The 24049-nt window shown below is 57.4% G+C and overlaps 3 protein-coding genes across 4 annotated transcripts in view; all 3 read right to left on the reverse strand.

Annotated features, from left to right (window-relative positions):
- Positions 1-2679, reverse strand: part of SLC5A2 (solute carrier family 5 member 2) — a 7033-nt gene extending 4354 nt beyond the window's left edge. The window contains 5 exon segments of the mRNA XM_089895856.1: positions 56-161; positions 472-636; positions 1527-1631; positions 1708-1779; positions 2315-2679. Coding sequence (XP_089751982.1) covers positions 56-161; positions 472-636; positions 1527-1631; positions 1708-1779; positions 2315-2440 — 574 coding nt within the window. The 5' untranslated portion in view covers positions 2441-2679.
- Positions 2680-3743: 1064 nt separating this feature from the next.
- TGFB1I1 (transforming growth factor beta 1 induced transcript 1) lies at positions 3744-9661 on the reverse strand. The gene is made up of 9 exons (XM_089895857.1): positions 9569-9661; positions 9393-9445; positions 9156-9298; positions 8912-8999; positions 8690-8795; positions 8378-8572; positions 7407-7580; positions 6606-7136; positions 3744-6366 (listed from the first exon to the last, which is right to left on the reverse strand). The coding sequence occupies exons 1-9, from the start codon at positions 9629-9631 to the stop codon at positions 6100-6102; spliced, it is 1620 nt and encodes a 539-aa protein (XP_089751983.1). The 5' UTR covers positions 9632-9661; the 3' UTR covers positions 3744-6099.
- Positions 9662-13488: 3827 nt separating this feature from the next.
- ARMC5 (armadillo repeat containing 5) lies at positions 13489-21160 on the reverse strand. 2 transcript variants are annotated; one of them, XM_022588207.3, is made up of 6 exons: positions 19655-21159; positions 17920-18027; positions 17035-17821; positions 15502-16010; positions 14694-14826; positions 13489-14590 (listed from the first exon to the last, which is right to left on the reverse strand). In XM_022588207.3, exons 1-6 carry the CDS (start codon positions 20127-20129, stop codon positions 13750-13752), a joined length of 2853 nt encoding a protein of 950 aa, XP_022443915.1. In that variant the 5' UTR covers positions 20130-21159; the 3' UTR covers positions 13489-13749. The 2 variants fall into 2 exon arrangements, with proteins under 2 accessions (XP_022443915.1, XP_089751974.1); XM_089895848.1 differs by lacking the exon at positions 17920-18027 and having other exon boundaries at positions 19655-21160.
- Positions 21161-24049: the final 2889 nt, after the last annotated feature.

The following is a 24049-nucleotide window of genomic DNA, read 5'->3' on the forward strand; positions in this document are numbered from 1 at the left end:
CTAAGCCCCGCCCACAGATCCACGCTCCCTTCCCTAAGCCCCTGCCACCTGCCACCTGTCACAGTGTAGATCATGGTGATGCCCAGAAGCGCGATGACGGAGGCATAGATATTCCAGCCCAGAGCCTGTTGAATGAATACTGCCCCGGAGAACATATCCACCTTGGGGGGAGGAGCAAGCGCACAGGTCAGGACACAGGGGCCAGGGTGGGGACCCAGGTCCACTTCCTACCCAGATCACGACCCTACGTGGCCACACCTCAAAGGTTCCCTCGTTTTTTGATGCCCTGGTCTTCCCAGGTACCTCTCACTATGGTTGTCGCCCCAGAAGCCTATTCCTTCCAGGCCCTGCCTCCATCACGGTTCTTACAGCCATTGCTCCTTGGTCCCGCCCCATCCAGGGCTTTCCAGAGACCTCCACTGGGTGATCCCACCCTACCAGGGTCTCGACCAGCTCCCCGCGCATGCGCACCGATATCTTGGTGAAGATGTACAGAAAAAGCGAGAGCACGGACAAGTAGAGGCGGATTCGACGGCCGCCAAAGCGCTTTCGCAGGTACTGCGGCATCGTAATGACGCCCGCGGTCAGGTAAACGGGCACGAAGAGCCAGCCAAGTAGCAGCACCACGAACAGCGCCTGTGGGCACAGCGCGACAGCTGAGGGTCACTCCCTGTGGGAGATCCTGCCATGAGTGCGTCCTCGCCCCTGATGGGTCTGAGGAACCTTCTTCTCTTGGTGAAAAGTGCTACTCCAAGGCAAGGTTGCAGGAGGGGCCCAGAGGACACAGATGCAGATGTCCCTGGGCCCTGGTCATTAGGGACAAGGTCTTGATACTTTTTTGGGCCCTTAACTAGAGCCTTTCTTGCCCGGCCAGGCCGTGACCCCTGGCCATCCCTCCCAAGATGATCCCTATCCTCCTCGTCCCCCACAACACACACACACCTGAATCCAAGCACAGAACCCTCAGGCTGACCCCCAACTTCTGCCTTCCCTCTCCTCTCCACCCACCCAAACCTTCTGTCCCTCAAGGCTCAGCTCAGAGGCCTCCTCCTCCAGGAAGCCCTGAGCTCAAATCCCTGATTTTGCTGACCCTCCAAGGTGAGCCTCAGTCCCAGAGCTTCGTCTCCTGCCCCCTTCTGCAAGGGGCTTTCATTTAGCCTAGTGAACCTCACAGGCCACAGATTCAGAGAGCATCAGAAGAAGCACTTCACTATCCTTGAGACTGTTCATCCCACTCCAGAGAGGAGTAAAATCAAGGCCACAGAGGGCGTGGCTGGTCCAGGCTCACATAGCAATAGCGAGTCAGGAGCAGGGCCTACCCCTGCCCTGAACGTGGTATCTCCCACATGCCTCTGCCTCCAAGCTGGCTGCGTGAGCCTCCCTCGAAGCCCAACCCCACCTCACAGCTGGGAAGTCCCACCTCTGGTCCCACATCCCCACCTCTCCCACCTGGAGCCTCTCCAGGTGTGACCTTTCCAGGGGTTCCCACGGGGAGGTGGGGGTTATTGGCAAAACGGGGCGCTCACATTCCACTCAAATCCAGCCACAGCCAGGCCACTTGCCGCGCCCGTCCCTGCCAGGCCCACGAAATGGCCACTGCCGATGTTGCTGGCGAAGAGAGAGGCCCCGACCTGGGTGGCCAGAAGTTGGGGTGAGCCAGGCTGCTCCCTTAGGCCTCCACCCACTCCATAGCCCAGTCTCTCTCACCGGCCACCACGCCATGCTTCGTCCCGCCAGGAAGTAGCCGCCAACGGTGCCTCTGTTGGTTCTGCACATGGACTGGGGGACGGGAGTGGGGAGAGGCCTGGGTTTGGGGCACATCTTTGGACCTCATTAGCCTCCTCAACACATTCCTCGGCCTTGTTTCAGGCTGAAGATTAACCAGCGCACGGCTCCCCTGACGGTTCATACCTGCACCCCCAGCCTCCTCCCAGACACCCAGATCTACCCAGACCCTAATGTAGGGTCCGGTTCCCCAAGCCTGAGTGTGGCTGCATTCAGCCGCACTTTCCTGGGGACCCTGGATTTGGGTTTCTGGTCAGCCAACCATTATGTAGAAGACATCTCATTTAGAATGCTGTCCCGATGAAGATCCACCAACCCCTCAACTAGTCCAATCCAAAGGTGGACAGACAAGGCATGCATGAGTGTGGGCTGGGCCACCCTGGGGCTAGCAAAAAACTTACTTGCCCCCCACCCCGGGTTTCTCCCTCAAAGATCCAGGCATCCTTCCCCTACCACACATCAGGACTGTCCGAGACTTTTCCCCCAGGCTCCAAAAGTGGGCCCCCAGCAGCATCCCCCAACTTCTCACCCACAAGCCGACACCAATGACCAGCAGGAAATAAGCCGCAATGACCAGGATGTCGGCAGGGTTGTCAATTAGGGCCCTCTGTTCCCCCAGCCCTGGTGCTGAGCCTGCCTCTGTGTGTTCCTCCATTCTGCCCAGAATCTGCCCTTCAGGGCACCAGCCCCTGGATTCCCCCCAGGGAAGGATTAATGGTTACCCCTGGGGCAATGAGCCGACAAGTCCCCCCTCCCTGGCTTTGTTTAGCTGAATCAGTTCTCAGCGAGGCTGCAGGCTGGTCCTGCGGAGCTGGACGCTTTCAAATTCAAGAGCACTCCCCTTCCTGGGCCTTAGCCCCCACCCCTTCCCCAGAGCTCCAGGCTCAAAATCACTTCTTTCACCCTTTAAAAATACTTACCCTTCAGCTTTGACATAGGGATCCCGGCTGAGCCAGCCCCCTGATTCTGACTAACCCAGAGGGATCATTTTCAAACCCAAATCTGACAGTGTCACTCCCCTGCTTAGGAAGCCTCCATAGCTCCCCATCACACCCAGGAGGAGGCAGCAGCTTCTCAGCCTGATGCCCCGACCCCTGCCCACCCTTCCCCTTGCTCCTCCATACCAAACCCAGAGTGAAATCATATTTCCTTCCCATTCCCTTGCCCAACCCAGCCCCTGTATTCTCATACCCTCAAACTTTTGTATAAGCTGTGCCTTCTGCCTAGAATGCCTCCCTGCCTCTCAAATGGTCAGCTCCTACTTAGCCTTTAGTGCCCAGCCCATGGCATCTCTTTGGGAAAAACTTCTTGGACTTTGCTGACACAGTTCTGAGCACATTGCATGGACCTTGCCTGGGTCCAGGTCTGTCTCCCCAGTTGACCAAAGACTCCTCAAGAGCAGGAAATGATCTGATTCATCCCTGGAGTCCCATTGCTCAGCACAGGGCTGGATGCAAGAAGGGAGAGGCTGGATAAATATCCATACCTCTGCCTTTCTAGAAGAACTGACCAGACTTGGATGTCTGATTTTGGGAACTGGGTTCATGCTGGAGATGGGGAACGGAGAACAATATTTTAGGGGAATGTGATGAGTTATTTAAGGAATGCCTTCATTTTGGTCCCTTCAAAAGCAGACTCTACGATGAGAACTGGGGTGCAATGACTGTACTGGGGAGCCGATCCCAGTAAGGAGTGGGGAAGAGAGACAAAGAAAGGAGAAAAGCCAATAAAGCATGTGTTGATCGAAAGGTTACCACTGTGACAATCCCAGTGGGGACCCTCTGAGACACTGTGGAGAACTCACCTCAGAACTGACCCCCAAGGGGCCAGAAAGTTGGAGTATTCATTCACCAATCCCTGTCTCTAACTGGCTGGAGGTTACGGAACCTCCCCCACCCACCCCAGGCCCTCCTCCAGAGAGCACCCTTAGACAGAAACTCAGGGAGCAGCTGGGGAGACCGAGTGTCTGGGAAGTGTCTGCATACGACTTCCCAGGTGGGCCAGGTGGATATGGGCAGGGCACCCACAGTGTCTGCTTCAGTGGGTGATGAATTTGAAGGGCCTGGGAGAAGCCCAGGGGCAAGCATCAGAGGACACGTTGGGGTTATGGGCACTTAAAATCAAATCTATGTGTCCTCGCGGGGTCCTGCAAAGCCCTTCGTGATGTGGCACCTAATTCCTCTTTGACCTCATCTCCAACTACTCTCTCCCTTGCTCACTCTAATCAACCACACTGGCCTTCTTTTCTTTCTTCCAATGTGCCAAGCTCTTTCCTACCGCCTGGCCTTTGCACTTGCTGTTTCCTCTGCCTGGGATGCTCTCCTCAGGCTCTTTGCCTGGCTGCCTCTTTCCTCAACCTTCAAAGTCTCAATGTACATATTCACAGAGGCCTTCTCTGATAATCTGGTTCAAGTACTCCCTTCCCCACCTTCACTAACTTAGTTCTCTATTTTTTCCTTCTAGCCTTCGCTCCTTTCCTTCCTTCCTCATTCCTTCCTTCATTAGCAAACATTTATGGAGCACCTACCACATACTAGACAGCATCCTAGACGCTGGACAGATAACGGTCGGCAAAACAAACATGTCATCTGACAAACAAACTCCCAGGAGCTTGCCTTCATTTCAGAAATAAACAAGCAACAAACAAACACTTATTTGCAATAGTGATAAGTGAGGGACTAGGGAGGTGCTGTGGGTGGAAACTAGAGGGAAGGGCCAGCTTTACCTAGGCCATCAAGGAAGTCCCCATTACTTCATCATGCTTGTCACTGTGTTTGTTTTTCCTCTGTCTCCCCTACTAGACTGTGAGGCCAAGGAACATGTTCCCTATGGTCTCCCCAGCACCTGGCATGGAGCCTAGGACAGCACGTGCTCAGTAAACACTTGGTAAATGAATGGCTCAAGACTTGGTGGTGGTTACAAGCCAAGGGATGGAAAGCATTCCCCAGGAAGAATTTGTGGAAGAGGAAGAGCAGGAGGCCTAGGAAGACCCAGGGGGTGGAGCCTCAGAGAGGAAAGGATCTGGGGGTTCTGCCCGAGGCCAAGACAGAGAACCTCACCTTTGTCTCTTGCCCACACATGTTCTCCTTGGCTGTTAGCTCCTCCTTGAGCTGGAAGGGCCTCTGATAATCCATTGTTTCCAGCCTCAAAGGTCCCTGTAGTTAGGACCCAGGAGTCCAGGCCCCCTCCCTAGGGAACATCAGAGTCTAAGGTACCAGGCTTAGAGAGGCCTCTGGGGCTTAGGGATTCAGATGGAGCCTGAACTTCTCCATACTTAAGAACCCCTGGCCCCACCCTTCTCTGCTGGGGCTAGGCTCAGGTGTCACCTCCTCCAGGAAGCCCTCCTTGACTTCCAATCTGAGTTAGAAGCCTCCTTCTGGCTCTTACAGCCCCCAGCGCTTCCCTCAGTCACTGCCCTGACCACCCCAAGTGTCATCCTCTGCCTAGCGGAGCTGTTATGAGTCAATACCCGTATGAGGGAAGCTGTAATTTAATGCCCAGATCCAAAGGGTGGGCACAAATTGGCACTTGAATGGAGCCCCATCTCTGAGGGTCTTTTAAGGAGGGGGAAAAATCTGGAAACCAGCCAAGGTGGCAAGGTGGAAGGGAGTGGGAGGGTACAGATTAAGTGCTTATTTCGAGGATATAAGGAAATGAAGGATGGGGGGTTGGGGACGGGAAGGTTTGGTGGGTCCTGCTTGAGCTCCCGTCCCGGCTTGTCACCGTCTGTACAATCCTGCGCAGGTGGCCAGCTTTTCCTCAGGGCTGAGTCTGAAGGTCCGGCTCCCGCCACAGGGCGGTGGCCTAGAACGCATCACGCATCACAGCCCGAGACAGTATAAGGGGCGGGGCGTCGCAACGCGAGGCACTCCCGCGCAGAGACACAGCACCTGTGTGACGTGGAATGTGTGTTTATGTAGGTAGAAAAAAGTGCACTGAGCAGTGAGGGGCGGGGAGAGGGACATCCTGGCCTGGCCTCGGATTCGTGGTTATTGCAAGGGCCCTCCTCCAGTCGGGGGGCTCCCTCAAGGCTGGGAATAAAGTGAAGGGCTCACGCGGGATCGCTTGCCAGTGTACGACCCACTTCGTGGGGCGCGTGGCCTTAGGATCTGCGGGGCTTTTTCTGAACTCGCCCATGGAGAACGTACAGTACCTTCGGGGCCTGTCCCTCCAGTGGGTGGGGCCTCACGGAGCTGGGCTGGGGGAGCCCCACGCTCTAAGAGCAAGGCCTTGGGGTCTGGAGAGCCCGGTCTTTTCGGGAAGGGCGAGGTTTGGGGGGTCGCGCTCTCCCAAAGGGGCGAGCCCGGCAGGCGGTCAGCCGAAGAGCTTGAGGAAGCAGGGCTGGCAGTAGGGCTTGCCCGCGCGCTCCTGGAAGGAGCCCTTGGTGAGCGGGCGCAGGCAGAAGGTGCAGGTGAAGTGGTCCGGATGGAAGCGGCGGCCCAGGGCCGACACGCATCGGCCGGTCACCGGGAGGCCACACGTGGCGCACAGCGACCCGCGCCGCGCGTGGAAATGGTTCTCGCACAGCGGACGGCCCTCGTGCTCAAAAAAGCTGCCTCCCGAGAAGGGCGCGAAGCATTCCTGGGGAAGGGCAACCGAGAAAGGATGGGTCAGCGCCGATCTCCAGACGAAATAACTTGCCCTACGAGCTGAATAACCCGACCCCAGTCCCAAGACCCCCCCCGCAGCCCCTCGCACTGCCCTCAAAGGCGAAGTCTCGCCTCCCCAGGACCCTGCTCTGAATAATCGCCCCGCCCCAGGCTCCTAGTCCCGCCCCGCGCTGGCCTGTCCCTCCCAGGCCCCGCCCCCCAGCCACGCACCCTGCAGACAAAACAGTCTGGGTGCCAGAGTGCGCTGAGCGCCGAGATGTAGTTATCCAGAATGGGGCCTTGGCAGCCCTGGCAGCGCGGGGCGAAGAGCTGCAGGAAGTCTCGGCGGCAGTAGGGGCGGCCCTCCCGCTCGTGGAAACCTAGGAGCGGGAACCGAGTAGGAGGAAGGAAAAGAGTGCGCGGTGGCACCAGGAGCCCCACAAAATCTGAGGCTATGGGGCCCAGGGAGGCGGTAGGCCGAGAGGGATGGGGTCTGGGGCGGAAGCAGAGCGGGAACGGATGGGATGGGAACACACAGGTGGGACAGGTTGGGGCCAGGAGAGAGCAGGAGAAAATTCGCGGCCCCGAGGACTTCGGAGGTCGTAGTGCGCTGGCCCAAAGAGAGCAGGGCGGGATGTCAAGCGGACCCGCGGCTTTCAAGGTGGGAGTCAAGCTCTCACCCTCATCTCCGAAGGGCTCCCCACAACTGACGCAGCAGAAATGCTCCGGGTGCCAGTGGGTGCCCAAGGCAGTAACCATCTTCTGCGAGGAATAAAAGGGAACACTCAGTGTGGCCCTCAATTTCTACTCCCCTCCCTCTTCCGCCCTGAACCTAGGTGAGTGGGTTGAAGTACGGAGTGTAAGGTGTGGGAGACCTAAGCAGGAACTTGGGAATCAAAGAGAGAGGGCGAAGTCTAAAGAGCCGTGGACGAGAACGAGGGACGGGGCTGGGGTGGGCATGGGAATGGGAGAAGTGTAAGTGGATGAGGCCCATCCCACAGGAGCCTTGGGTGAGACAGAGGCGGGGCTCACGTGTCGGATGGGTTGATTGCAGAGGCCACATCGTGGGGAGAAGCGCTCGAAGTAGCACTCGGGACAGAAGGGAGCTCCATCCTTCTCGAAGAAGCTGCTGCCTCCCAGGGCTGTGGAACAGCCACCGCAAACGAAGTGCTCAGGGTGCCAAGCACGGCCGAGCGCCGTCACCACCTGCAAGTTGGGGGGTGAGGCCCGGGTCAGAGTGGCCCTCGGGCTGCCATGTGCCCCGTGAGTCAAGGTTTGCATAGCACTTTTCGAATCTTATCTCTGAGCAATCAGGATGAAGAATCTAACGTTCAAGTCACTCAGTCTGTAAGTGATGGAGACTCAACCCGTCTTCCAGCACAGTGCCTAGGGCCCAGCATACTTTAGGAACCCACAAAAATGTTGTAGTTTCTTTTAAAATGAGAAGAAAAAATGAGCAAGGAGAAGAATGACTTCATATATAATACTAATATATTCATCTTTATACCAACAGTCATAAAATGCAATTTTTAATATATTTTATTAATGGAAGAAGGGGCCCATGAAGGTGAAAGTGCTTAGGGCCCACGAAAGTCATAATGCCACCCTGCTTTGCTGAGATTGGAAATTCTAGGATGGTGGTAGGGTGCTTTATCTAGCAGGAGGAACTAGGTCAACCACTGGGCACCGTTGCCAGTAACATCTGCTCAGTAATAAGCCAAGGACCGGAGCTCCCGAACCAGACAGGTGGGTGGAGCCAATGAGGCTTTTGTGGAGATTAATTGAGATGGGGGTTTGTAAAGGAGCTAGCGTAGAGCCTGGCACACAGTAGGACCAGAATAAATAATAACTGGATTGGAATTCTTACTCTGCCACTTACTTGCTATGTGACTTGGAGCTTCAGTTTCCTCATCCGTAAAATATGAACAACAATAATACCCACTGGCTCTCAGTAAAGATGGGTCTGTGGGTCTCTACTCCCTTATTCGCAGGGCTCCACTTACTTGCCCAGCAATGGGTTTATTGCAGGAGCCACAGAGGCCCTTGGCTTGGGTGGGAACGCCTCGGCGGCTGAGGTCAGACTGAAGCAGCCCCAGCATGGTGTCTAGGCTGCCTTTGCCAGCGGGCCCTGGTGGGGAGGGGGAGCCCTCATTCACGGAGCTTGGCACTGGTGGCTGGGTTGGCCCAGAGGCCGGAAGCTGCAGCAGAGAGGGCAGGAGAGTTGAGTCAGCAAGGCAGCAGATGTGGGAGGGTCTAAAATGTGTTGAGAGCCACAAATCCACACTGGCCCACCCCTCACTCCCTGAGTGACTCACGTGATTCTGGACCCGGAAGTCAGAGAGTGAGGCCATCAGCCTATCTAGCTCCAGGGTGGCTGAGGTGGCCGAAGGCTTTGGGAGGACAGGGGATGGACTGGGAGGGCTGTGAAGAACACAACTTGTGTCAGCATAGAGCCCCAGAGTAACGCTTCCTCCTGTAACTCAGGCATCCAGGACTGATCACCCCTCTCCCAGCCCTGCCAACTATGCCAAACTCACAGGCTGGGCCTTCTCTTGTCCTCAGATTGGTCCTCCTTCTGCTCTCCTGCAGTCTCCTTGCTAGATGGGAACTGAGACATTATTTCATCTGCAGAGAGGATAGAAGGGCACTGGACATGGGGCCATGCTCTAGCCTCCTTCCCAGTTAAGGCTTTAGCTGCTACTCTGGGAAGGCTATACCCACTTAGTGTCTGCCCTGCCCTGCCCCCCATCACATCAAGCCCTGCCCCAGTTACCCTGGTACCTGTGATGTTGAACTGAGTAGCGTTAAGTTCCTGAAGCAACCGGTCTAGCTCACAGAGACCCGTGCCCAAGACACCACAGGAAGAGGAGAATGGAGGGGCTGCAGGGGCCGCAGGCTTCGGGGACCGAGGCTTGCATACCGTGCTGGGAAACAGGGTGGGGGCCTGGGTTCAGGGGTGGGGAATACAAGACTGAGTCTCAATGGGCTCCCCCATCCCCCAGTACCCAGCCCCCTCACCTGTACAGATGATCCTTGTCCCCAGAGGCTCCTGAAGATTCCCCGGACCCCATCTATAGAGAAGGACATATGTGTGGGATGATAGGCCTGTACCGTACCCACTCAGGCCTAGATTCCCTTTGCCCCTGCCAAACCTGGCCCTAGTGGTTGCCGCAGTCCCCAGCATCTGATCTCACCTGTGTCAGAGGAGACGTGAGGGGCTCTGGGGGCCGCTCTTTTAGAGCCCCTGACCTTGGCATGTGAGAGGTTGTGGTCTCCAGGTCAGAGAGCAGGGCATCTGCAGGGAGAGGCCGTCAGGGTGAGAGGTTGGGAGGTCAAGGTTAAGGCAGAGACAGGGCCTTAAGAGATCAGAGAACAAGTGTTCTAAGTGGACAGTGTTTGAGGAAGATGGAAGCCAGTATTAGGAGCAGAGGTCAAGAATCAGAAAAAACACAAAGCCAGACCAAGGCAGAGATGTGGAAGGGCAGCAAGGACTATTTATGATCAGAACATCCCACATGGCTCATCCTGAGATTCATATACAAATTCAGCTACCTGATTCTTTTATTCTCCGAATCTTCCGTAATGCAGTCAAAAGCGGCTTTTTACTGGAGCCAAATTTGGCTTCACCCCAAATTGCTCAATTGGCTGTATGCCTGACACCAGCTTTCTGATTGGATGTTCTTTCTGCCACACCCCCTACACCTAAAGAGACCCCTCCCAGCCCTGGCCCACCTCCAGACGCCACTGGGCTCCACCCTATGCACCTCATTGGTGAGTCCGCTGGGACCTGCTTTCTGATTGGCTTATTCTTCACCGTACCAGTGCGCGTTACCCCAGCTGAGCAGCACCCCCTACTGCAGGGTGCTGGAACATTTTCTCTCCCACGAAGGGCACAGCCTTCCAGTCCCAGTTCTAACAGACAGGGAGGATGAGATGCCTGGGTGCGCCTTCCTACCCCAAGACCGACAGACAGATAGACACACACACACACACACACACACACACACACACACACACGCCGCCCCCTCCCCTGCCCCCCAGGCCTGCATCCCCAGATCCGAATCCTTTGAACTCATTACCTTCCAGAATTTAGAAGTCCCTGACCCTTTACTCCGCATCTCTGAGCGCCTTGGTAGAACACTTAACCTCTCCCTGGCATCTTGGCACTCATCTATTATACTTTCTGCCCCAAGGACCTGACCCCTACCATACTTAAGGGCCCTTAACTCTTTCATTCCCAAAACCCTAGGGCAAGCCCATTTTCTTCTCCAGAACTTGATGTCATATTCTCCCTTCCCGTCTACTTTCCCAGTCCCTGGACCCAAGGTGCCTTTAACTCCTCCCTTCCCAGAGCTCCTGAGCCCAGACGCCGACAGGCGCTGCGCCTCCCTGCCCATCCGTCCGCAGCCAGTGATGGAGGAGTGGAGCGAGGGAAGAAGGGAGGGAGCAGCCAGTCTGGCAAAGGCAGGAAGGGAGAGGCAGGAAGGGGGACGTGGAGTCGGAAAGGAGGCGCCGGCAGAGACCAGAAGCGAGAAGACAGGAGGCAGGGATGGAGAGATGCCGGGAGTGCGAAGGGGGCGCCAGGATGGGGAAGCGGGTCCAGGCGGTGGGGAGGGACTGGGGACAAGGGGACCCGGGCCCCACTCACCCAGGTCCTCCATGACGGGGCGCGGGCAGACCGCGCGGGGCGAGCAGGGCGGGGGCCGTGTCCGGTGGGGGGGGGGGGCGGGGGGACGTCCGGGAGCTGGAGGCCCAGCCGTGACCATGTAAGGAAGCCGGGACCCGCTGGGATAGGGCTGGGGGGGGGGGCAATGAACGGGAGAACCCGGGGTGGGGGCCTGAAAGGGAGGGAGGGCCCCGGGCCCCGGCCCACTCAGGCCCAGCCTGCTTGCTTGCTGCGGAGACGGCCACACCCCAGCCTTGGCCTCAGCTGCAGGGAGCCCCCGGCGGCCAGAGCCAAAGTAAGAAAGTGGCTCTTGCAGACTAAGCTGGGGATCCTCTGCCCGGGAGACCCTTAGACACAGACTGAGGTCCCCAAGCCCACCGCCACCCCAAAACTAGCACCCTGAGTCCTAGACAGAGCTCCTCTCCCACCCAGGCTGTTCCTGGGAGCCTGCTCCAGACAGAGTCTTGGGGTTGGAGGTGGGAGTGATGTTCTAAGGGTCAGTCAGATCCCAGGTTCAGAGACCTTCCCTTAGAGACCGTGACAATGACATAAACAGAGATCCCAAAGGGCACGCAAACTAGATACAAAGAAATCTCTCAGAGACAGAGACACACAATGAACCCACCCACAGACTCTAAGCCATAGTGTTGGAAACGGATATACAGACACAGGTAAACAGAAACCAAGGCCCGAGCCCCACATAGACTCAGGGGAAACACTCCCAGGCAGCCAGCCCCAGCCAGCCGTCCCCAGCACTGAGATGAGCCAGACCTGTCCCAAAAGAGCGCTTTCCCAAGATACTGCTGAACATAGCAAAGAAAGCAAGACACAGACTCCAGCCACAAAGGAACAAGAGGCCTTCCCTGGACTGAGACCCTGAGAAATCAAGTCGGAAACGAGAAACTCTAGAGATAGGTGTGGACAGACACAACAGGTGTGGCTGCAGCCACTGGACTGTGGGTCTCAACCCAGACCTGAGTCCAGATGTGAGCACTGGAATGGGGGCAGGGGGTTCCTCAACCCAGCAGTAAATCAGAACCTGGGAGCATTTTTCAAAATACTGATGCCCAAGTCACCCTCCCCTCAGTCCAATTCAGTCAGAAAGGGCCCAGGCATCAGTATTTTTATAAAGCTCTCTGCGGACTTCCCTGGCAGTCCAGTGGTTAGGACTCCATGCTTCCACTGCAGAGGGCATGGGTTGGATCCCTGGTCAGGGAACTAAGATACTGCATGCAGATCCCATATGCCGCGTGTCACAAAAGAAAAAAAAAAAAAAGCCAGAGAGAGAAATGAATAGATCCTTATATAAATATTTATATAATACATTAGTGGGAAAAAAAAAAAAAAAAGCTCTCTGGGTGGTTTTAAGGCACAGCCTGAGAACAGAGACCTGGACACTCCCTGAGGCACAGAGGCAGCACGGGGCAACCTTAGCTCCCCAGAAGCTAGCAGACAGGCCCAGTCCAGACACTGTCCTCAAAGTCAGGCTGCCACCTAAGCGGCCAGTGATCTGGGAGCCAGATTATGGAGACCCTGCCTGGACGACCAAAGCAACGCAAGCCCTTTCCTCACCTGAATGCCAGCCTAGGGCTCCAGCTCCCTCTGGGCACGACTAAGGGCCTCAGGGGCTTGAAGAACACAGTAGGTCTTCCCTCAGAAAAATGGCAGGACAGTTGGCCCAAGATATGAAAATGGATCCAGAGACTAAAGACACACGATGGGTGAAGGGAACTGAGGAAACCATAATGCCAAGGTCTTGGATGTACATCCCCACTCTCACATCCCCTCAGCACAACCCTCTTAGTCCTGATCAAGGTCTGTGTCCAGCTGGGTGGCTATCTGAGCAATGAAGTAGCCTCAGCAGGAAGCAGGCTTCCCCTGGGGCCTAAAACCACATCCTCAGAAGCAGCCTGGGAACTCAACCATATCCCAGGGCTCCAGGAACCAGCGCATAATTACTTATTAAACTCCTGGGCTTCCCTGGTGGCGCAGGGGTTAAGAATCTGCCTGCCAATGCAGGGGACACGGGTTTGAGCCCTGGTCCGGGAAGATTCCACATGCCACGGAGCAACTAGACCCGTGCGCCACAACTACCGAGCCTGTACTCTAGATCCCGCGAGCCACAACTACTGAGCCCACGTGCCACAACTATTGAAGCCTGCGCGCCTAGAGCCCGCACTCCGCAACAAGAGAAGCCACCGCAATGAGAGGCCCGCGCACCACAATGAAGAGGAGCCCCCGCTCGCCGCAACTAGAGAAAGCCCGCGCGCAGCAACGAAGACCCAATGCAGCCAAAAATAAGTAAATAAAAAATTTAGAAAACAGCTCCTATACGCCAAGGGTGGCCTGTATTGAGACACAGAAACCGGGACAGGACCCTACTTGATGGGTGAAGGGGTTGGGGTACCACCACAGGAAGGTAAGCAGAGACACCACACAACAGGCGTAGCCAGCTCCAAAGTGTTTAATTCCAACTCCAGAAAGCTGAGCCAGGCCAAGTGCCTGGGGCCGTGGGCGGTCCTCCATCTTGTGGGCCCCATGCCTCGCCTTGGCTTCTCACTCTTGAGCCTTCAGATCATCAGCCCGGGGTCTCGGTCCACCCTGTCATCGGTCCTTGACGGGGATCCCTTCTGCTCGGCCTCCTCCTGCGCCGCTCTGAGGGAGAACTCCTCACAGACAACTCATCCTCGGGTCTCCTCCCAGGGGACATCAACCGTCGAGGCTGGGACCCTCGCCCGCCAATTCTACCCCCATCATCACAGCCAGGAAGGCCTCAGTTAGGGGCCCCGCCTCGTCGCCTGCTGCCTCCACAAGCCCCACCAGGGCCAGGGCCCGCCTCCGTGGGCACTGCCCCGGTCCCAGGATCCAGCGAGCGCAGTGGGCAGCCAGCCGGGGCCGGCCCAGGCGGAAGACCTCACCCACTGACTCTGGGCCGCCCTGGGGTCCCAGGTGGATGCGGCCCACGGCTTCTTCCAGCTCCTCCTCCAGCCCGGGCAGCAGGAAACGGCCAGCAGCTTCCAGGGCTTCCTCAGCCTCTGAGCCCAGCAGGCGCTGGCCCGGCGGAGGGACGGGCCCCAGGGCAGCTCTGCAGCCCCGGCAGCCGTGCAAGTAATGCAGGACAGGCCAGGCTGCGCTGGGTGACAGGCCCCGCAGTGGCACTAGGTCCATGTGGGCTTCGGCAAAGCTGCCAGCTAGCAGGGCCCGAAAAAAGGGGGAGGCGGTTGCTGAGGCCGCTCGCTGGGCAGGGAGCCGGAGGCCTGAGTCCAGCAGGAAGTGGAGGTCAGGGGCCGCCGTGGGGGCGGGGCCCAGCAGAGGCTCATAGAGGCAAGGGGAGGGCGGGTCCAGATCCAAGGGGATTGCAGGTAGGAGGGCCGGGCTCATGGTGGGAGACACCGGGCTCACGGTGGGAGACACCAGGCCTTGGAGGCAGGAAAGGGAGTCCGCGGCAAAGAAGAGGAAGAGCGGGTGTGGAGCTGGCCGAGTGAGCGCTAAGAGGAGGAGACGGAGGCCGCCCTGGTCCAGAAGCAGCCGGCGCCACAGAGAGGGCTTCCTTCGGGGAGAAAAGAGAACCTTTCAGAAGGTGGGACAGGGCGGGGCTGGGGAACAGCAACCTTGCTCCCCCCACCCCTGCGAGGCACCCACGCCTCCCTCACCGACAGATGAAGGGCAGGGTGAGTGCGCAGGCCACGCGGTCCTCAGGGCTCCCAGAGAGCAGCAGGTGAGTGAGGGCACCCACTCCAAAGGGCGATTCGGCCTGCACGGTCAGGTTCTGCAGCAGCATCTCACCTGCCGGTGTGGGCAGAGCAGGTCAGGTTGGGAGCTGGTATCCAAGATGGCGGTGGGATGGGCAAGACAGGCCTCTGGGTCCCCGAAAGGAAAGGGGGCGAACAACCCCGGGGCAAGGAAGAGGGGGATGACTGAAGGCCCTGGAGGGATGGGGTCTGGACACTAGGAACTGGAGGTCAAGGGCAAGAACGGGGAGTGAGATGGTCAGGGAGTGAGTCTGGGCCCTCAAGGACTGAAACAGGGCACAGAAGCCCCGGCAGTCCCTGGCAGGGCTGGAAGGGGTGGTGGGGCCTGGGAGGACATGGTGCCCGAGCCTGGGTTCACCATCAGTGGGCCCAGTGGTAGTCAAGGACAGTGCAGGAGTCAGGACAATGCGGAACCAAGAAGACACTGGGTAAGGAGACGAAGACAGGCACAATTCTAAGCTGTTCGGGCCAAGCTCAGTGCTGGGGTCTCTGGGCCCCAAGGCTCGGGCAGAGGCTGAAGAACTCTGCGTGTGGGGACAGTGGAGCAGAAGGGAGTCCCTCCCCGCCACCACCTAGTGGCTGAGGTTGTCCAAACGGTGGGCGGTGGGCGGAGGAGGGCAGTGGGACAGTGGGTGAGCTGCAGGGCGCACGGAAGGCATGCAGGGGCGCGTGGCCTCACACGTGGGCAGGGAGGCGCGCGGGTACCCACCCAGCTCCCGGTGCTGGTGCTGGCTGCGACGAGCGGGCCGGGCGCGCAGCGCGGGCCAGTCGTCGGGGGCGACGCCGAGCACGAGCCAGGCGCGCAGCAGCGCCGCCCCGTAGCTGCGCACGAAGGCCTCGAGGCAGGCGGGGTTGCAGGTGAGCCGTGCCAAGATGCGCAGCGCGCGGGGGCTCGGCGAGCCCGGCGCGCCCGTCACGTAGGCCAGCAGGCCGCACAGGGCCTGGCCGGTCACCAGCGCCCCGCTGGGGTCGGGAGCCTGGGAGAAGCGCGACAGCAGCAGCAGCGCTGGCCCCTCGCGGCCCCAGGGCTCCTCGGGGGCAGTGGCGGCGGGGCTGCGGCCGGGCGGGCGCAGGGCGCGGGGCGTCCGCAGCGAGGTCGGGCCCAGGGAGGGGCTGGCCCGACTGGCCGGCTCTGGCGGCGGCGGACAGCGCTCTGGGGACCAGTCGGGAGAGATGTCGCCCGGGCCCGCAGCATAGCCCTCGGAGATCAGCCAGGACCTGCCGAGGGAGAAAGAGGGAATGGAACCCAGAGCCGAGGGGAGGGGGCAGGGCCAAAAGATCGGTTGTGCAAAAAGAGGTGACAGAGGCCAGGAGAGAGGGTGGGCCCGAGCGGGGGACAGGGAAAAAGGGAGGTAGGGGCAAACCCCAGCTCATTTAGCAATTACTGATGCCTGCTGTGTGCTAAGCCCCGTTTCAGGTGCTGGGGAGAAGCAGTGAGCAAAAGGTCCTGCCTCCTAGACTCTCTATTCTAGTGAGGAGAAACAGATAACAAAATAAGAAACCACGAGGTATGCTAGTGTGCAGTTAGTGTGGTGTGAAGTGATGCATACGGAGCAAAGTAAAAGGGAACAGAGAAGAGCCCAGGGAGGGGAGAGCTGACATCTTTAAGTTGGGTGCTGATGAGGGCGAGATCTAATCAAGGCATCTTGGAGGAAGAGTGCCCTAGGCACAGGGAACAATAACCAAAGAGGCCCTGATATGGTACTTATCTGCCAGGTCCAAAAACTAGCTAGAAGGCCAGTGTGTAAGAGTATAGTGGGCACCAGGAAAGCAGTGGGAAATGAGGTCAGGAGTTCACAGAGGCTGACGTTTACTGAGCGCTGCTTAGTGCCAGGTAAGGTGTCAAGTGCCCTCATTTGATCTTTACAGCTCTATGGGGTAGGTATGTATTAGCCTTCGTTCTACTAACAAGGAATCCGATGCTCAGAGAAGTTAATTAACTTTCCTGAGATGACTCAGCTTGTAGGTGGTGGTACCAGAATAAGAACTTAGATGCCAGAACGTATCATCAGAACCAGTGCACATACTACCTTCCAGGGAACCTGTCTGGGCCCCAAAGTTCAGAGGTGCTGGGGTGGCGCCAAGGGAAGAGAGGTGTATTTAATGCGGACTGGAAAGTGGTCATGTTCAGTGAGAACAAGGAGTTAGGAATCAGAGTCAGCAAGCGCCTTACCGAGACACAACGGGTGGAGAGTGAGGGTAGTGAAGAGACTCTACCCCACAGCATCAGGTGGGGACTCACCTGAGGCTCTGGAAGCTTCCGGCCTCTGCCCGCTCAGGAGTCCTCTCCTCAGGGAAGTCCCAGGAAGCAGCTTCTCTTCCCTCTTCTTCCTCATCACCAGCCTCCCCACACAGTTGCCCAGCCAGGAGAGGTACAAGTCCCAGAGCCTGCAGCCGGCCCAGGGCCCCAGTATCATAGAGGAAGCCCACGAGGGCTGCCACAACACGAGGGTGCCAGGCGCTGGCGCGAGGATCCCGCAGCAGGCCCATCAGCAGCTCCAAACCACCAGCATCCCGCAGTCGGGCCCGGTTGATAGCCTCCCGGCACAGCAGACACACGGCCCGCACCAGGGGCTGCTGGGAGGCTGCGCTAGCCCCGCTGGGGTCCCGGCGCCGCCGGAGTTCACCTAGTAGCACCTCCACAGCACCAGCGTTGCCCAGCGCAGGCCTTACCAGGCCCTGGGCGCACAGATTGGCAAGGATCAGGATGGCTGCCTCACGCACTGCTCTTTTGGGGTGGGAGGCCAGGCTGACCAGTGGGCCTAGTCCTCCACCCAGACTTAGCTGCTCAGCACAGGCCCGGGAGCAGCCTCGACTCAGCTCCAGGAGGGCACGGACTAAGGCCAAGGTCAGCGCAGGGTCTGGGGCAGCGGCCAGAAGCTCGGCCAGCGGGCGCACCACTCCCTGCTTTGCCAGGGCCAGGCGGTGCTGGGGTGAGTCCGCCAGGTTGCGGAGGGCACGAACCACACTCTGGCGGCACTGTGAGTCCTGGCAGGCCGTCAGGCCCTCAACAAGCAGGGGAACAGCACCTGCAGAGGGAAGAAGACAGAAGGTGAGTGAGGACAGACACCCAAGCCCTTCTCCCACCCCCAAGCCCTGGGTGGCTCCACCCTCAGAGCCTGCTCACCAGCAGAGTGGATGTCCCCACAGCTCTCAGGTTCCATGGCTAAGTTCCCCAGAGCACGGGCCGTTCGGTTCTGGATGCTGTCTGTCTTCACACACTGAAGAATAGTCACTGCAAGAGGGTTTGGCCTCTTGAGGTTTCTACCCCTTCTTGTCTCTCTCATTAATCACCTCAAGAACGTGGCCTGAGAGAGTCAGGGAAGGCCTCCAGAAAAGGCCTAACACTTGTGGGGTCTGGAAGGTTAGACAGGTAGGTATTTGCTAGAAGGATGGTGGATGGGAGTGTTACAGGGCATTTCAGGTTTCGAAGTAACCTTTGCAAAGGCCCAGAGGTGAGATCTAGTGTTTATGCTATGACTTCATGAAGGGCCTTGATCAGGCCAAGGGCTCAGGTCTTGAATGTGAGGGCACTGGGAGCCACACAGCGTTTTAAGAATGGAAGTGACATGATAAAATCTGGCAGCCATGGGGAGAATGGATTACAGGGGGAAAGAATAAGGCAGGGGGAGCAACATGGAGGCTGTTGCAATAGTGAGAAGACGGCTTGACCCAAGTCAGCTACCAGCACAGCCCAGCACAGTCTCTGGGCGCGTGATGGAAGAAGGCAAAGAAGTGGATGGATTCAGGAGATATTTAAAATACAAAACAGTGAATGAATGATGGGGGTTATACACTAACAACAAAACTTATATTTATTGAGGACTTATTAATGTGCCAGGCCTCTTGTCAATGAAAATTTTAAATATATTAATGTTTTATTTTATCAAAAAATTAAGATTTCATCAAAATAGGCATAATTTCATAGCTGGCAATGAAGTGTAAACTGTGTTCACAACATTGCCACTAGGAGGCGCCAATTTAGCTGGTAAACAGAAAAGCTTGCTATCTTTTGTTAGGATTTGTTCTTTTAAAAAAAAATTGAAGTGTAGTTAATGTACAGTATTAAATAAGTTTCAGGTGTACAATACAGTGATTCGCAAATTTTAAAGGTTACACTCCATTTATAGTTATTATAAAATATTGGCTTAGAATTTGTTCTTTATTTTTCTGGCTGTGCCACAAGGCTTGCGGAATCTTAGTTCCCCGACCAGGGATCAGAACCCAGGCCCCAGGAGTGAAAGTGCCGAGTCCTAACCACTGGACGCCAGGGAATTCCCAGGATTTGTTCTCACTGTGCTAGTTTTTAATAACTAGAAGTACCCAGTCCAGACTTAGATATCTGTGTTCTATCTTTGTATTTCATTTTCTCCCTATTCCAGTGTTTTGAGGTAGCTATTACTCCATTTTACAATCCTAGCCTCGGATGGGTCTAGGTGACTGCAGAGCCCACATTTTCAACCACTACACTTTCTGACCCCCAGCTCATCAAATGGGATTTCAGAGCCCTGCACAAGGCTGGACACAGTAGGCACTGAGTGCCTGCTATGAACATAAATGGAGAGTAAGAATCATTTGAAAGAGTCATCAAATAACCCTTTGGCCTCCACCAGCCCAGGTGCGAGAGAGATGCTCTACAACCAATACCCAGGTAATTGGCATCTGATCTAAGAGGGCTAGGGTATAATTTATAGAGAGCAGTGACGTCATGGGTCATGACATCATGAGAGCTGCGGGCGCTGCGCCGTCAGAAAGCACGATCTTCCAGGCTACAACACAAAGTACTCAAGACTCCACCCAGGCCCAGACACAGACAGAGGTGTGGGTAGAATCCTTCTAGGAAATGGGGGCGGAGCACTTACCCAAAGGGATAATGCCTCCGAGTCTGCGCACTTCAGCCCGGCACTCCCCTTCCGTACAGCAGTTGGCTAAGATGCTGAGCGCCAAGTCCAGCGTCTTGCGCAGGAGCGCTGGTGGCGAGGGCGTCGATGACGACACAGCAGAGGGGGCGGGGCCCGGAGAAGGGGCGGGGCCAGAAGCCGCTGACTCGACAGACGAGGGGGCGGAGCCTGGGCCAGCCTGGGAAGGGGCGGGACCCGCTGCAGCCGCTCGCCGTAGCACCGCGAGAAGGGGGCGGAGCCCGCCGCGTGCCCGGAAGCGTTCGATTCCCCCAGCTGCCTTGACGTGGCGCGTACGGAGGGCTAAGAGCGCACGGCCCAAGGGTGTCTCGTTGGTAGCTGTGTCCTTTCCCCCACCTAGACCCTCCCCGGCCGCCGCCGTGAGCTGCGCGAGGCAGAATGAGAGCGAGTCCGCGGGGCTTAGCTTCGCAGCCGCCATCTTGGCTCAGGCCTAAGGCTCCGCCCTTCTCCTCGCAGCTCATCCTAGGGAGCGGAACTGGAAGAGCAGGACGTGGCCATGCACCTCCTCTCTGACGCTTTTTAAATAGCGCCGCCGCAGTTGTCATGCGAGTCGGAAGTTGTAGTTCTCGATCCCGGTGCTCTGGCTTGCACAGTTGCAGAAGGCATGTTGAGAGTAGTGGTTATCTAATCGTAGTGCGAGCCCCAGAGGCGCGTGCGGCGCATGCTGGGATATGTAGTCCGCGCCGAGCTTAAGACGCCTAGCTTAGGATGGATGGGAAACTCTCTCAAGGGACTCGGGTGGGCCGGTGCCTCTGGAGAACCCAGACATCCGATCATGGAGTTTCAGTACAATGCTGCTCCAGGTGACTTGTCTACTCTGCCCCCAGCGTGTCCTTGGCAGCAACAGCCTTTTCCTTCAGGCTCGCTTCGCCGCCCCTCATTGGTGGCCGGGGCACTGAAGTCCGCGCTGACGGACTGAGAACCCCGAGCCAAGCGGAAAGTATCAAGTTCGTGACAGCGGCTGCAGATGGGAGCACTTGCTCCGCCAGGTGAATGAGAGGGTTAAACCTACCGAGACCGTTCGCTGCCACTTCCTAGAACTGCACGGGCTGGTGGACATTTCCGTTTCCGGTGCTGAATCACTGGGTCCAGAGTGTCTCCAGCTGTGGTTGTGCTTGTGAGCCCAGTGGTTGGTATCTAGGAAACGGTACGTTCTTACCGCTATGGAGTCGGTGGCTCCAGAAACGGCAAGGGAGGACTCCGACGGGGCCGAGTAGCGGGGGAACCGGTCGTCAGGATCCCAGGGAGTCCCGAGGTCCGCCTTCGATTGCGGAGTTTTTCCACCCAAGCGGCCCTTCCTGGTGTGGCCGGGGCAGCCGGCCGCCCGGGAAATGACGATGGGCCTGCAGTACCTACGTAGGTCAGTCTCTGGCCCTGGAGAGGAAGAAGCCCCTGCCAAGACCAACTATCCTGCAGTCCCCAGAGCTTTCGAGTGCCAGGAGTGTGGACTGTCCTCCGCCTACCTCCCTAACCTCATTCACCACCAAAGCAGCCATGGGGGCGACAAGCCCTACTAATGCCCGGAGTGTAGCAAAAGTTTACGACGTGGCTCAGATCTGGTTAAGCACCACCGGGTACACACTGGAGAGAAACCATACCCCTGTCCTGAGTGTGGCCGTTGCTTCAGCTTGAGCTCCAACCTCATCCAACACCGTCGCTCCCACTCAGGCCTCCGGCCCCACAAATGTCTGGAGTGCCGGGAGGCTTTTGGCCGCAGCTCAGACCTGGTTAAACACCAGCGGGTGCACACGGGTGAGAAGCCTTACACCTGCGCTGAGTGTGGTAAGACTTTCAGCGTTAGCTCCAACCTGATCCAGCACCATCGCACGCACACGGGCGAGAAGCCCTACCGCTGCGGGGACTGCGGCAAGCACTTCAGCCTGAGCTCCAACCTGGCGCAGCATCAGCGCTCACACACGGGCCAGAAGCCCTACCGCTGTGCCTGGTGTGGTGACAGCTTTGGGCGCCGCTCTTCTCTGCTCAAGCACCAGCGATCGCACACTGGGGAGAAGCCCTACAGTTGCTGTGAGCGTGGCGAGAACTTCACCAACATCTCGGACTGCATACGGCACCAGCGCACCCACAGTGGAGAGCGGCCCTTCAAGTGTCCTAAGTGTGGTCGTGGTTTCAGTGAGCGCACCCAGTTCACCAATCACCAGCGCGTTCACATGGGTGAACGAGCCTATGCCTGCCCAGAACGTGACAAATCCTTCTCCCACAGCGCCAAGCTCCTTAAACACCAACGCTCGCACACAGGCGAGAAGCCCTATAAGTGCCCCAGCTGCAGCAAGAGTTTTGGAGACAGTTCACATCTGCTGCTGCACCAACACCCTCACACGGGCCAGAAGCCTTATGCTTGCGGCGAGTGTGGCAAGAGCTTCCGCCGGAGCGCCCGCCTGCTCATCCACCAGGTGGCGCACAGCGGTGAGAAGCCCTACGTCTGCCTGCAGTGTGGCAAGGCCTTCGCCCGCAACTCCAACCTGGGCCAGCACCGGCGGATGCTCCAGGGGCACAGCCCCTGCCAGTATCCCTTGCTTAAGTTGCAGCCCAGACTTCAGCTCTGACTTTGGTCCAGTCCTCAAGGAGCCTGAGGGGCCCAGCATTTATCAGTAAACCTCACTTCTGCTCCTCTAGGGCTGCTCATTAGCGGGCTGAATCAGGGAACCCCAGGCTGGAGGAATCGGAACAGAAAAGTGGGCTTCGGCCTGTTCTCTGAGGCCCTGGAGATGGGATTCCAGCTGGAGGGAGAGTTTGGGGATGGCAAGAGCTGGCCCAGCTGCTTTAAGATGCAGAACACCTTTGGCGGCCTAGGTGTGTCCCTTCACAGGCCTAGGGAGTGATGGGGCTAATCACACCAAGAGCAACAGTTACCTCAGCCCAGAGGAATGGGGCTCAATGCCAGGCAAGCCCCCGTGAGGAACGCAGTAGGGGAAGAGGGGGTCGGGGAGGTCCTCACCTCCAGAGGGGACCATAAGGCAGGCTGTGTTCTAGCACAAGTATCAGAGTTTGAATTTGGGACCATTAGGTGAGCTCTGGGGTGTGTGACCCCTTTGAAAGAGAGCTGTCTTTACAGGGTGAAGCTGGTGGGGCCCAGGGCCAAAGCAAAGGACCGGGAGGCCTGTCTGTTGAGTTCGGGGGGTGCCCGGTGACATTTCTAGGCAAGGGCAGAAGGCCCGAGGTTGGTCGTCTGCCCCTACCTCTTCTTTAGCCTTTTCCCTTGCAGGCTCCCCAGGCTTTTTCTCTGATCCCTCAACAGAGGAGAAAATGTGAAGATTCACTTGTGCCCGGACACCGGGGACTAGACATGGTCATTTTGCCAGGGCGCTGGGGCGGGCTGCCTCCGTAAACAAATGTGTTTCTATTGGTAAAACTTAGAGTATATGGGAGCCAGAGGGAGGCTTCCCGAAGCACTGCACAATGTGTGCCCAGAGCAGGGTCTAAGCTGTGAGGCCCTGCTCTCCCCCCCGTAGCTGGCTGTGTTCCTGGGAGAGGCACAGAATGTAGCCCTTATGAGGTTGGGGGAGGCCTAATGCCCACCCCATGGGACCAGGAGCCTCATGCATCTGGTGCCCTGTCCCCAAATCTTGTCTCTCACCAGGTTTGGTGCATCTAGAACCGTATCCACGGGGAAGAGGGGCCAAAGGGGAGGGATGTGAGGTAACTCCTCTCTCAGCTTCTGGCACAGAGTGTCCAGGCTTCTCTTTTTGTGACTGCGTGACCTTGGACAGGTCTGCCTCTTCTAAGCTTCAGTCTCTTCATCTGTAAAACAGGGATGATGAAAGGACTCGGCAAGGAAAGGACTCAGCAGTCCTCAGTTCCCTGCTCTTCCTCAAGTCTGTCACCCTGTCACCGGTGGTGTCGGCCCACAGACATCATGCCAGCGCGCTTCCTAGCTTCTCCCAAAGGTTACAGAAATGAGTGAGACAGCCCCAGTCCTGGAGTAGTTTGGTGTCGTGAAGGAGATGGACTCAGGCTCGATGCTGGCACTGGAGAAAGGGCATCACCTGGAGTAAGTCTAAGAGGCTTCATGAAGGTGACATCTAATGGATGCCACTTGTCTCCTCAAGCTGGGTCTGTGATGAACAGATGGGTTCTGGCATATTCCCCATCAATGGCATCTCAAAATAGCACAAGCCAGTGCCTGAGTTGGAGGCCTGAGCCAGGTGCATCCGTAGTAGGCATTCAATAAATAGTTGTTATGATCAGGTCCTGTTTACTCTTACTAGTGACCTTGGGGCCTCAGCTTCCTCAAAGCTGGATTGCGTTCTCTGCAAAATTGTAACTGCAAGTGGACGTTAGGTACATGGCAGGGGTGGGCATGGGAGGAGGGTTTGTTTG

This window comes from Delphinapterus leucas, chromosome 15 (genome assembly GCF_059928025.1).
Source record: "Delphinapterus leucas isolate spDelLeu-1000000601 "Yukka" chromosome 15, BTC_Dleu_Yukka2, whole genome shotgun sequence".
Classification (NCBI taxonomy): Eukaryota; Metazoa; Chordata; class Mammalia; order Artiodactyla; family Monodontidae; genus Delphinapterus; species Delphinapterus leucas.

Bases quoted from the DNA above. Each gene is read 5' to 3' on its own strand.
- TGFB1I1 (XM_089895857.1), bottom strand. From the start codon at position 9,631: ATGCCAAGGTCAGGGGCTCTAAAAGAGCGGCCCCCAGAGCCCCTCACG. The intron at 9,000-9,155 runs GTACCAGGGTAA...TCCTCTCTGCAG, and splicing joins TACTCAGTTCAACATCACAG to ATGAAATAATGTCTCAGTTC. The intron at 7,581-8,377 runs GTAAGTGGAGCC...CCCAACTTGCAG, and splicing joins ATAAACCCATTGCTGGGCAA to GTGGTGACGGCGCTCGGCCG.
- ARMC5 (XM_022588207.3), bottom strand. From the start codon at position 20,129: ATGGCGGCTGCGAAGCTAAGCCCCGCGGACTCGCTCTCATTCTGCCTC. The intron at 14,827-15,501 runs GTGGGTACCCGC...CCACACCGGCAG, and splicing joins GCACCAGCACCGGGAGCTGG to GTGAGATGCTGCTGCAGAAC. The intron at 14,591-14,693 runs GTGAGGGAGGCG...TTCTCCCCGAAG, and splicing joins ACCCTGCCCTTCATCTGTCG to GAAGCCCTCTCTGTGGCGCC.